At 36.6% G+C, this 13853-nt stretch overlaps 1 protein-coding gene across 1 annotated transcript in view; it reads left to right on the top strand.

Moving 5' to 3' along the window:
* LOC137403626 (pre-mRNA-processing factor 17-like) overlaps nucleotides 1-11961 on the top strand; it is a 38968-nt gene extending 27007 nt beyond the window's left edge. The window contains exons 10-12 of the mRNA XM_068089603.1: nucleotides 5399-5532; nucleotides 10449-10670; nucleotides 11508-11961. Coding sequence (XP_067945704.1) covers nucleotides 5399-5532; nucleotides 10449-10670; nucleotides 11508-11685 — 534 coding nt within the window. The 3' untranslated portion in view covers nucleotides 11686-11961. The remainder of the gene's footprint in view (nucleotides 1-5398; nucleotides 5533-10448; nucleotides 10671-11507) is intronic.
* Nucleotides 11962-13853: the final 1892 nt, after the last annotated feature.

Here is a 13853-nt window from a genome sequence, read left to right as displayed (position 1 = left end):
TCCATCTAGCCAGTTTTTTATTATTGCAAGTTTCTAGGAAATTTAGATTCGCGGAAGTCAAGTGATTTTTTGTTTAAAAGCAACCATTTTACACCAGAATTGGGTCTCCACCTGTAAATCGAGCTTTGGAGCTGCAGCAGGCTTCTCTTTGTGTCTGTCCTACAGCAGGCTTCTGTTTGTGTCTGTCCTACAGCAGGCTTCTGTTTGTGTCTGTCCTACAGTAGGCTTCTGTTTGTGTCTGTCCTACAGTAGGCTTCAGTTTGTGTCTGTCCTACAGTAGGCTTCTGTTTGTGTCTGTCCTACAGCAGGCTTCAGTTTGTGTCTGTCCTACAGTAGGCTTCAGTTTGTGTCTGTCCTACAGCAGGCTTCTGTTTGTGTCTGTCCTACAGCAGGCTTCTGTTTGTGTCTGTCCTACAGTAGGCTTCAGTTTGTGTCTCTCCTACAGCAGGCTTCTGTTTGTGTCTGTCCTACAGCAGGCTTCTGTTTGTGTCTGTCCTACAGCAGGCTTCAGTTTGTGTCTGTCCTACAGCAGGCTTCAGTTTGTGTCTGTCCTACAGTAGGCTTCTGTTTGTGTCTGTCCTACAGTAGGCTTCTGTTTGTGTCTGTCCTACAGCAGGCTTCTGTTTGTGTCTGTCCTACAGCAGGCTTCTGTTTGTGTCTGTCCTACAGTAGGCTTCTGTTTGTGTCTGTCCTACAGCAGGTTTCTGTTTGTGTCTGTCCTACAGTAGGCTTCAGTTTGTGTCTGTCCTACAGCAGGCTTCTGTTTGTGTCTGTCCTACAGCAGGCTTCTGTTTGTGTCTGTCCTACAGTAGGCTTCTGTTTGTGTCTGTCCTACAGCAGGCTTCTGTTTGTGTCTGTCCTACAGCAGGCTTCTGTTTGTGTCTGTCCTACAGTAGGCTTCTGTTTGTGTCTGTCCTACAGCAGGCTTCTGTTTGTGTCTGTCCTACAGCAGGCTTCTGTTTGTGTCTGTCCTACAGCAGGCTTCTGTTTGTGTCTGTCCTACAGCAGGCTTCTGTTTGTGTCTGTCCTACAGCAGGCTTCTGTTTGTGTCTGTCCTACAGTAGGCAATATTTGCCGAGACGCATGAATGCACTAGATGAAGATATTGACTCCAGGAGTACTAACGTTACTCCACATGGATTTGTATCGCAGCGGTCATAAAATTCATAACACAAAATATTCTTTCAATTACTCGGTCTTTCTACTTGCATTCTTGCAGACACCTGGTTCATATTAACAGTAATTCATTAGGTTCAGTTGCTCTTCCAGATAGCTATCTATTACCTGAGGTATTACCTGGGCAGACAAAGTAATATATATCGGATAAATCCTACGGTGGTCCCACACATATGCGCTGCTACCATTGTTTCTGGCCCGCAGGAGGGTGAGTCAGTTGGCGCGGGAGGGGAACCTCTGAGTGTCTGTGCAAAAGAAAAATGTGTCTGTAATTTTCCTTTAGCAAGCCGGTGGATTTACCACCGAGCAGTATGTATGGGCCATTAGTGCTAGGCACGTTTTTTTACCCATGCCCAGCACTAATGCCCATGCGCGCAATAACTGGTGCTCACAACTGCACTTTTGTCAATGACTGCCCCCATTTTCATTTGTGATCGTAATTAAGTTTTTTTAGATAGAAGAAATAACAAAAATAATGGTGTCACATTATTACGACAATAATATGTAGCATATTCACCCGCAACGCTTCACATTTATAAAAATATTGGCTCTGTATTGTTCAAATGGCTCGCCTTGAAGCTCTCTTGCATTAAAGTTACGCCTCATTCTTTCTAAGATTTTTCTAATTATGTAGCTCATTGGCCTGGGATCTGCTAATAACGGTATATCCTACCTGCCGCCTTCCCTGGGTCTCCATAATTCTTACAACTCCATCTCCGTGGCTGAACAGGAGAGTAATGGAGCGCTTGTTTTATGTTCTTATGCATTATTTCCTTAATCTTCTCGTGGCTCCAATCTATGGAAGACCTACAGTTGCAAAGAACACACTGATTGATGCCATTTTATTACCTCTGCTAATTTCTTCCTGTGACCTTGGCTGTATAATTACCAGTGGCCACGGCTATTGTTGCTAGTCCGGGTAGGGCTGATAAAATTATCAATCACCAGAGGGCTTAACCTCATTCCTTTCTTGAGAGGTATAGCTTTTCTTCCTCGCTTCATGGTTTTTTCCTGTAGCGAGCGAATGCGTTCAACGGATGTTGTTGAGTGTCCTCTGTAACACATATACACTATGTAAAAGTCATACAAGAGATTAATAGTGGATTTTGTATTCATGTTTTGAGGTTTTTCCTAATACAGTCAACAATTTTAAAAAGCTATAAATTATTTTTTGAAGTTGATGATCTTTCTTTTTAAATCCACATTGCGGTTATTAATTCAGATTTAATCGAGTTGATTTGCACTAGAATCAACGTCCAGTAATTAGGACGAGCAGTTCTTGGAATTGCTACCTACCAGGTAAAAATTGAGTATTATTCATCATGTGTAAAGGAAATTTCCTTTCATCTTTATTTTCTTTTTAATACCTACATAGACTAACACATTACCATATAAGGTATAATTACGTCAGCGCCGATTCTAAAAGGAGATAAACCCCATCAGGTTTCATAGTGCACTGATGGGTACACTAACTATCCCATGTTTCACATTGCAAACTTGTCTTTCCTTAGAGCTTGTCAGACCGCTAATGTTAGATTATCACCTTGGTAGAATTTATCGTCTTACACTCGTACTGGACTGTCCCAACCCTGAGTGCGATCATAGCGTGTTTGGTATTTCACCAGATCTCTTCTCTCTCGTGTTTGTAATCAGAATGCTTCTAAAAAGGTTCTCAGATTAACTTGTCTGTTATGGTCGAGACACCCGTCTGGCCTTACGTTATATCATCTTTTAAAAGGAAAGGTGCATTATAAAGTGTTTAATTCTTAAATCAATTCGATACTACTACGTAAAGTCAAGGCGACAGATGCACTGGTTAAACACCGCTAAACATATTGAGCATGTTTGACATCAAATGCATCATGCAATGAGGGAGCTAAAACATATCATTTGCAACAAAAGTCAAGCGTGCAATATTGTTTTGTCAGTCGTCAGAAGTATTTTGTGTTGTGTCTAGTTCTCGTTCATATTTTTTGATAAAATTTCAGTAAACAATATTTTAGTATTACAGGAATGTGTGGTCGTATTAAAAATGTCAAATTTCATAGTTTTATATCTTTAGATAACATTAGAGTCGAGGTTTGCAATAAAGCCCACTAATGAAAGCTTTGAGTTCCTTTTTGGAATGTAAGATTTCTTGACTTCATGTATTGCCCATTAGTAATCATATTAAAACAGTCGGTGGGAACAATAAGTTTCTGCTCAACGTATTGAGCTCATTTACAAAAATTATATTTACCTAGAAAGATACAGATGAAAACTACCATGCTACAACTACCGCACTATCGTTACGGTAGTTGTCCTTACATGGTGTTGTTGACGTATACCGCCTGAACAAAGACTAGAGTGACCTGTGCCATTTTACACACTCTGTGGCAGCAATCCGCCTGGCAACTCATTGTTTGTCAAGCATCAGTGATAAAAACAATAAAGTTATAAATTTTATGTTTGAAACTAACAATTTTCTATTTTTTTATTTTAGATGTTGTTTACATAGAAATAATTCGTACTGAAACAATCGGCATTTGACTTACCGTAAAGCCTCTAATTGAATGCCACCTCTATTTAACCGTCACTTTGACATTCTTTGATCTTTACGAATTCATAATAGCGAATGATCAGTAAAAAAGTGTCCACAAAATAACAAATAATGACTCAGTTACATCAATAACAATTAATTCTTTAATTGTTTCTGTCCGTATCGAAGTCCTTTTTCCAACTTCAACAAAGCTTTTCAGTTTACGCATTAAAACTTCAAAAGCAACACCATAGAAATAAATTAATTGTATCAGGCTAATAGTAGTTCCTTGTTTAACGCAGTCTTGATACTTTGATGTATATGAAAAATGTTTTAGCAATTAGGCCTATAATGCTTTTGACGACTTGATACTCGATCTACTTCGATGTAGATAAAAACGGTTTACATATATGATGGTATATGAACAACTAGTCTTAGGCTTAAAGTTGTGCTTAGCCCAGACTCGGCTAAAAGTTTCTCATTATTTGTGCGAAATGCAATGCGTAAGTTTTGCTCTGCTAAAAAAATTGTTTGGGCGCTAATATCGACTAGTTCAGCAGTGCAGAAGAAGAGTTGAGGTTAGAAGACATTGTGGAAGGTATTGAACAGTCAGAAGAATATGAAATCGTTCCAAATGGAAGCAACAATCAGAACGCAACTGGGCAAGCAAACGATGCAAATATTTTTGTTTCATAAATAGTAATTTTTGTTTCTGCATGTATTATAAGTATGGTTTGTTTCTGTCACCTAGTTTTTAATATATATTTGTAGCATTTGATAAATTATGATTATATAACTTATAAATTTGCAGATTTATAGCATATTATTTGATAGCATCCTTGCAGTTATCTTAACTCGACTTACAATGTATCGACGCTCATAACTCCTCATCTGATGCACATCAAAAGCTATTTTTGACTGCAAACTGAAACAACCATATCAATGAGTGCAATAATGCAGGGCACAGGCTATAATATCATCGCAGGTTAATTACAAGTAGGAGATATCAACAGGTAGAAATATTTCTTGGCGTCCCAATGCATATTTATTTAGATATCTACGACAAGTTGCAGGTAAGTTGGTAGATTTCTTGCATGTAAAGGGTTAATGTTGCTCCGCCCGAAGGAGAGTACAAAATATGGGCGACATTCACTTCACCCATAAAAGGGTTAAATTCGTCATGCCAAAAATTCTGACGAGCTATTTGAAAAATACAATGAAAGCCTCTGTTCAACCGCCAGTATAAGGGAAGAGTTGAAAAATAAAGCGTTGTGGTGTTCAAATAGAGGTTTTACGGTATAAAAAAGACAATGTAAGGCAAAACATTACAACTGGTGCAAACCAATAAAATATTGTCCGAATGATGAAAATTAAATAATGAACAAAAAATTTTTAGTAAAATTCAGTTAAAGTAATTCCAGCACCATCGCAAAGCATAAAATACTCAAGGTGATTTGACATACAATTGACTTACGACCGAAACGGCTTATCACCTAGTCAGCTTACAAGCTATCTGTTAGAACCAGATGATGTCGCAAGTCTGCCACTCCTTGCGCTTGGTACAAAACATAGCAATGGTGCTTTTAATAATTTATATGTTAGTTGATAGATTACAGAGAATATACTAGTAGATGCGTTGCCTGAATATCCAGGTTGAACCAATTTAAAACATGTTTTTTAGTTCTATTTTGTATCTGCTTTTAGTTTGACATTCGATCAGGTGAAATTGTGCAGGAATATGACAGACATCTTGGGGCTGTGAACAGCATCACTTTTGTCGATGGTAACAGAAGATTTGTGTCGACCTCTGATGACAAATCACTTCGCATTTGGGAATGGTGAGTGTATCAAATAGAACTGCGTAAGTCAGTCTGCTCATGAATTATCCCGACTTCATCAGATTTCCTTTCGACAGCTACTTCATTTCTTGCGCTTTTCCTATCTTTTTGTTTCTCCACAATAAAAAATAATGTTTTCAAATTCCTTGATGAATTGTTACATCTATTTCTTGGAAAACACTCTTATTTACCTTTTCCTTTATCTATTAACAAGCGTACGTACCCTCTGATGTAGGATAATTTTTCAGTTAACAAGGGTTTATCTAGTAATTTTCTCTCTTATTAATATTAGCTGCTGAACAGCTTAGCACTCTTGATGGAATGTTTAACAAATTTATATTCATAACTAGTTTATAAGTTCCTATGACTTTTCATTTCCTTTCAGCCTTTTTAACATCTCGTAATCACTGCATGGCTGACCCTTTGGAGCCAGGGAGCGTGGCATCGCTGTTGGTCCTCCGATGTAGCACGACGCAGGTTCCCTCTCATTCTCTGTGTTTGCGTGTATCCTTCGTTTTTTTGTGACGTCATTCTATCGTTGTCTACCATCTTTATGAACAACTTTTATCGTTAAAAACACGAAGCTTCTGCAATTAATTATTGCAAACAATACTTTTGTTTGCAAATTTTTTATTTTAGTATCAAAACAACACCGAAAAATACTCTTAATCAAGAGAATGACAATCGTTTTCTGCAAAGATGGCGGCTTTTTCGTGGACGAGCGCATGTGCAAACAGGGTGATGAGGTCAAAAAAACGATGGATAGATGTTGGTCATCTCCTTTATAATCTTGTATCACTTCTAACATTCAGGGATTTTGTTGTAAACTTCGTCTCATGAAGTCAATTCATTCTCAAATCTGCTTGTAATGCTCAAACCGTCAAATGTTGGCTCATAGCCTAAAAACCCTACTACGGGCTTCCTAATAAATACTGCAAGTAATTACACTAATACATTATATGACTCTATGTAAAAACCTAAACCAAATAGTATTTAAAAGAAAAAAAAAATTATCTGCTAAAACCTAAAGTAATAAAAACGCTCAGAAGAAAAATGCATGCCAAGTTGTTATCGTTGCGATAGTGAATATTGGCTATTGCGTTCAAGTCAGAGCATTACGCGTCTCTATTCTGTCAAACTCTGCAACTTTTGCTTTCGTAATCGTACTTGATTGATCTGAGTGTATTAATCGCGTTCAAGTTTCATTGATTTGATTCAAGAACCATCCCGGCAATCAGATCACCTCAACCATCAACAACAAACGCAAATGATAGAAATGCTGATACTTTCTGATAAAATCTGCTAAAAGGTTAGTGTAAGTTCATCTTTAAACTAACAATAAACAACGGCTCGTGTACTTTTTTGTTTTTAGATACATTTTGTTGTGATTTTTACCCTAATCAAGTTGCAGGATTCCGAAAAATACTGAGCAGCCTGTTGGAAATTACTTCAGCTTTAGAGTCAACTAATTGCTCAAATTTTCTGTTACCATAGTAACACAAGTATAATGTGCCATTTTTGTTCCAAATTTCAACATTCAAATTTGGGGGAGCAATATACCTCAGTACGTAGAACATTCCAGGTTGCAAATTCGACTCCTGTGTAAGGGGAATTTTAATTATGTAATTAATTTTATTTGTACGTTTGTGTTATTTTATCAATCGGCATAATAGAGGGAGCGAAGTTGCGGAAGTCGACAAATCTCTCTACACACCATATTTTCCAGGCTTGTTCCATAGGCTGTTTCTGCTAGTATCCGTACTTTTTCAACACCAATTACGTACCACATAAAATCTAAAAACTTGGGGAGCATTAAACTTGCGTACTTTCAAACTTACATTTGAAAGCCAGAGGTAGTATTATACATGAGTAAGCATTATACTTGAATGATTACGGTATTTTGTGAAAAATTCATATATTTAGACAAATGTAAGTAAAGATTTGATTGTACTCCGAGTTATGTCTTCAAATGTAAGAAGCCAAGCAACCCGATTAGACAGATACTTCAACACTAGCTGTGGTAATTGTGCAGCAACATGTACCCATTGTAGAAACACTTTTAGCTGCTAGCGGTGGTAATTGTGCAGTAACATGTAGCCATTGTAGAAACACTTTTAGCTGCTAGCTGTGGTAATTCTGCAGTAACATGTAGCCATTGTAGAAACACTTTTAGCTGTTACAAGTTCAGATCACATTATTTCCCTTGTGATCTCGGCATTTTAACTTATAAGTTTCTCTGTCATACCGCACAACAAGTTGATCTCATCACTCACAATTAAGCACTTCTTGTTTTAAAGAAATGCCAGTAAATGAAGGTGTTTAATATGTTTATTGAATTGTATATTGCATATCGATTGTATTATGAGTCTTGAGAATTTACGTGTCTAAAAACATGTAATAAAAGCATACCTAATGATAGATTAAAACAGTCGATAGTGAAAGTCAATAGTAACCGTCGATAGTGACATGATAGTAATGGTCGATAGTAACAGTCGATAGTAACGGTTGATAGTGACAGTCAATAGTGACATGTGATAGTAACGGTCGATAGTAACAGTCGATAGTAACATGTGATAATAATGGTTGACAGTAACGGTCGATAGTGACAGTCGATAGTAACAGTCAATAGTGACAGTCGATAGTAACATGTGATAATAACGGTCGACAGTAATGGTCAATAGTGACAGTCGATAGTAACAGTCGATAGTGACATGTGATAGTAACAGTCGATAGTAACGGTCAATAGTAGCATAGTAGTGTCAATAGTAACGTCTATACCAACATCTATAGTAATAGTCGATAGCAACAGTATATGGTAATGGTCGATAGTAACAGTCTATAGTAATGGTCAATAGTAACAGTCTGTAGTAATGGTCGATAGTAACAGTATATGGTAATGGTCGATAGTAACAGTATATAGTAATGGTCGATAGTAACAGTCTATAGTAATAGTCGATAGTAACAGTCTATAGTAATGGTCGTTAGTAACAGTCTATAGTAATGGTCGATAGTAACAGTATATAGTAATAGTTGATAGTAACAGTATGTGGTAATGGTCAATAGTAACAGTATATAGTAATAGTCAATAGTAACAGTATATAGTAATGGTCGATAGTAACAGTCTATAGTAATGATCGATAGTAACAGTATATGGTAATGGTCGATACTAACGGTCTATAGTAATGGTCGATAGTAACAGTCTATAGTAATGGTCGATAGTAACAGTCTATAGTAATGATCGATAGTAACAGTCTATAGTAATGATCGATAGTAACAGTATATAGTAATGGTCGATAGTAACAGTATATAGTAATGGTCGATAGTAACAGTCTATAGTAATGACCGATAGTAACAGTATATGGTAATGGTCGATACTAACAGTCTATAGTAATGGTCGATAGTAACAGTCTATAGTAATGGTCGATAGTAACAGTATATAGTAATGGTCGATAGTAACAGTCTATAGTAATGATCGATAGTAACAGTCTATAGTAATGGTCGATAGTAACAGTCTATAGTAATGGTCGATAGTAAAAGTCTATAGTAATGGTCGATAGTAACAGTATATGGTAATGGTCGATAGTAACAGTATGAAGTAATGGTCGATAGTAACAGTATATGGTAATGTAAGATAGAAGACCTAATGAAAATAGCATTTTCGCCAATTATTGTGAATGTCACAAAATAGAGAGTTTTGTTAATAATATCTCTACTTACAGCGGTAGGAAGACGGTTAACTCTATTCCTTGCTCATTTTTATTTATTTGCACTAGTAATATAGTAATTTATAACTGCTGTAGGTAATACATAACTTTTACTAATAATTAACTTTAAATAATAAATTTACAGAAAAAACTTTTCAAGTGAAGGAGATTCGTGGTTCTTCAGAAAGCTATGATCAATAATCAAGACTGATAAGCATAGCCATCCCATAACCAAGTAAATTGTGTGTAAGAACATCGATATAAGCATGCTATAATTGTGATATAATGGTTACTTAACTCCGTTAGAACAGCTATCAAGCTAGCAGTTGTCAGAGGGAAATCTGAGACAATTTGGTCAAAGAAAGACAAGCATCTATTTCCTAGTAAAAACTTAATAAAAGCTACATACCGCTGTCTTAAAAGTTAAATTTTATTGTTCTTCTCAAAACAGTTAGAGTCTTATCAAATTTGTTTTATAAGGCTGGGAAATTTCTCTTTTTTTTAATAAAAATATGATTTGTGCTTGAAATTATTCCGTTCACCAGCTATAAACTTAGAACAACCAGGCTGGAGGAAAATTTTGATCATCCAGTTATGGAGATAATTATTTCACTTGAAGAAAGAAACAGTTGAAATATTCTTTGTTACTATAGGGTGAATGGCTGCAAATCTTATCGAGGTCTCTTCGCTAATTTCTGTAGCCATTTTCGGTGCCATTATGAACAGTTCATGGTGTCTGAAGGCTATTATAGATTTATCGCGCTTTTGGTTAGATTTAAACGTTAGCCATCATATCTGTGATGATAGGTCTAATCAAGCTTTCAATGTCTTCAAATGTTGTATAAAGAATTTTAAGTACATTTAGACATGATTAGTACAGGAAGAACCTATGTGTTAGAGTTGTTCAAACAAACAATAGTGAAAAATGTGTTTTTAATCCTATTTTAATGTAATATTTTACAACTATTATGATAAGTAAGATATGTCAGCCGTTTATTACACATTAGAATTTTGCAACATAAATGTGAAGCATTTGAGGTGGTATTCTATCATGTTTAAGCAATAAGAATTGACATTGCTCTGATAGTGAAGCAAATTAACACCGTAAAATCTGGCAACAAGAAGGCCAAGTAGTAAGTACAGGAATTTTTAGTGTCATTAGTGCTCGTGACTGCTCGGTATTGAATCTCATTCACTAATTTTTGCTTATAGGGACATACCTGTCGATTTCAAGTACATATCTGACCCGTCAATGCATTCTATGCCAGCTGTGACCATCTCGCACAACAAGAAGTGGCTCGCGTGTCAAAGCATGGATAACCAAGTAGTCATATTTAACGTGCTCAACCGGATGAAAATGATGAGGAAAAAGATATTCAAGGGTCACATGGTGGCTGGTTATGCCTGTGGTGTCGATTTCTCCCCAGACATGTCGTAAGTTGTGTTTAGGAGTACATGGTGGTCAGTTACGCCTGTGATGTCGATTTCTCCCCAGACATGGCGTAAGTTGTGTTTAAGGGTACATGATGGTCGGTTATGCCTGTGGTGTCGATTTCTCCCCAGACATGTCGTAAGTTGTGTTTAGGGGTACATGGTGATCGGTTATGCCTGTGGTGTCGATTTCTCCCCAGACATGTCGTAAGTTGTGTTTAGGAGTACATGGTGGTCAGTTACGCCTGTGGTGTCGATTTCTCCTCAGACATGTCGTAAGTTGTGTTTAGGGGTATATGGTGGTCGGTTATGCCTGTGGTGTCGATTTCTCCCCAGACATGGCGTAAGTTGTGTTTAAGGGTACATGGTGGTCGGTTGTGCCTGTGGTGTCGATTTCTCTACGGATATGTCGTAAGTTGTGTTTAGGGGTTCATGGTGATCAGTTATGCCTGTAGTGTCGATTTCTCCCCAGACATGTCGTAAATTGTTGTATGTTTAGATACTAGAGGTTTGTCTAGTGGGTTTGTGACAGAATCGGCTTAGTGTTATTGTTTAATATGACACTAAAGTGTATTACCTTCCTTTTCATTTCAAAAATTCCTCTTTTAAACCTCAAAAGAATATTTTTATATTCTTAGAATGGTTATTTAATTACTTCCCAGTGCGCAGATTGAACGGAGTCTGATGCCGGAGTTTCCGTGATTTATATCCGAACATTTTCTAATTACTGAGAGACAACAGTTTCCAGTCATAGAGTTGTTGATTGGTTCGCATTTAATGGTTTGTTATTCTACTTTTATCTATAAGAAACTGTAGATGCCTATCTCTACCTTCCTGCAGGTATTTGATATCTGGCGACGCTGATGGCAAGTTATATATTTGGGACTGGAAGTCTACAAAGCTTTATACCAAATTCAAAGCTCACGACGATGTTTGCATCAGCGTATTGTGGCATCCACATGAGACAAGCAAAATAGCCAGTGCAGGATGGGACGGTGTCATTAAGTACTGGGATTAAGTTAGCCTATGATTTTTAACGCCGGTTTTTGCGGCGCATTCACATACATGTAAATATATAAATATGAAAGGTAATGTTTGACTAAGGTGTTTACATGTTTTTATGGACAAGGTTTAGCTGATTTTATAATCTATGGTCAGTAGGTCAAACGTAAGACTAATTATTGATCCCTTTCACCTGGTCAAGAAATTAATTGTTTGTAAGAAATAAGTCTGGAATGTTTGAGCCGTATTTTTAGTGACAAGGTAGATTGTACATATACAGTAATATTTCTCATCTTTTGATTTTGATATCTCTTCTGTCTTAACTGGAGTTAGTAAAAGTTTGAGTATGCCGATTTATTATGTCAAGAGGTAGCATGATTCGGGCTTCTTCAGTTTGTTATAACAAGTAACATTTTTGTAACGCAGCATTCCCAATTTTGATGGTTGGCCCATCTGCACTGAACACCTTGGTGAGCATTGATTTTAATGCTGTCTGTGTCTGGATACATAGTCTGCTACACAAGGAATTGGTACCATAAAATGTCACTCGATAGGCTATAAATCACACTGGTGTTATTTTGCATTATTTTAACAAGTAATTTCAAACTTGAACAATAGAAAGGTGAATTCTATATCTGTTAATGAAATTACAATTTGTTAATTTTTCGGGCAACTTTTTCCCTACTAGAAGCAACCAATCAGATACAAGCCATGCCAAATCAATGCCTGGATGTAGAAACCATGTATAGCGGACAGACATAGTCTTAGTAGCGAATAGACCAGTGGTTCCCAACTACCTTGGAGCCATGGCCCCCCTGAGCTCTTTATCTAAAAGGCATAACTAAGGCATAGCCTTAGTAGCGATTAGACAGTCATAAAATAGGTTGTACCTATTTAGCTTTTAATGATTTGATAGTTGGTAGAAATAATTGCTGGATTAATTATTTTCTTGCTGGACAATCTACCAGTGATTATCTTTTATGGCTACACTTAGCTTCTTCAAACAAAACATAAAGAACAGTAACCATTTTCCATAAATTTTTTATCTCTGACTCTCATCAATCTGCTTTCGTTATCATTCAAAAATATTTCCCTTATGACCTATAAATCGTACAAATGCTTCTAGATATTATGAGATGAGCTGTTTAATTCTTAGCCACTTTCATGTTGATCAATATGTCTGATAACATTTGAACGGTCTTTGGCAGAGAGATTATGTCGATACGGCTAATAATATCGTAACCTTGAATCGGCAATTAGCAGGTAAATTATTTTCAAGGCTGTTTGTAGCTGAATTCTCTCACGCAATAATCAAACATGCTCGCAAACGTTTTGTTCTGTACAATATTATAATTTCATTGAGTATTAGCACTATTAGTGACACTGTATGCAGTGAAGAACTCTGCTAGTACTTGATTCAGTATTTCGTTGTTGCCAACCCTAAATTTTAGCCCATCTCTTATTCCCCATAATCAACATATTTTCTTACACCAAAGATCGTTTCATCATAGCATACTTTAATAAATAGAATCTCACAAAATAGCAAAACTCAAAACCTTGATCTTCAGAAGACCTTGTGTCAGTTATTTTTCAAAGAAGCATTTTTACAATTTAATTACACCTTGTTGTATTTTAATACAAACAACAGCTCACTGCTAAGTTGTTAAATATGATATATACCCAGATGACAACCGCTGATAAGCTCGAAGTTTTAGATACTCTGATCATGTGATACTATGTGATCATGAAGTGTACGAAAATGTCTCTGTAACATCGCTGAATGGGTTGCAAATCTTACAAAGATAAATGTTGTAATTGAATGATGTTGAACAGTGAATGGTTGATTGCATTCGGTATCGAGTTTCTGGTAGAACCATGTTGGGAAGATTCTATGACAATGATTACAACTGTCATTGCTGCAAACAGTTATATGTTTAAATAGCGCAAGCTGATGAGGCCTTATTCCTTTCAGTTTCCAGATGATCTTTGCGTACAAAAGTTCGTAAAATGTTATTGTATTCCAGCTAGTAAGTGACGCACCATTAAAAGTAATTTTGTATGAAAATAGAATTGCTGAAATGTTTTGTTGCGCAAAAATTGCTTACAAAGAACTGTTTTACTGGATGCTTGCTTGTTAATATCATTTGTTACCATCTCAATATAACCATTCACACGCCCCTCGGA

The sequence above is a fragment of the Watersipora subatra genome, chromosome 9 (assembly GCF_963576615.1).
Source record: "Watersipora subatra chromosome 9, tzWatSuba1.1, whole genome shotgun sequence".
NCBI classification, from domain to species: domain Eukaryota; kingdom Metazoa; phylum Bryozoa; class Gymnolaemata; order Cheilostomatida; family Watersiporidae; genus Watersipora; species Watersipora subatra.
The sequence above is the reverse complement of the archived record's forward strand: the minus strand, read 5'-3'. Positions and strand labels throughout refer to the sequence as shown.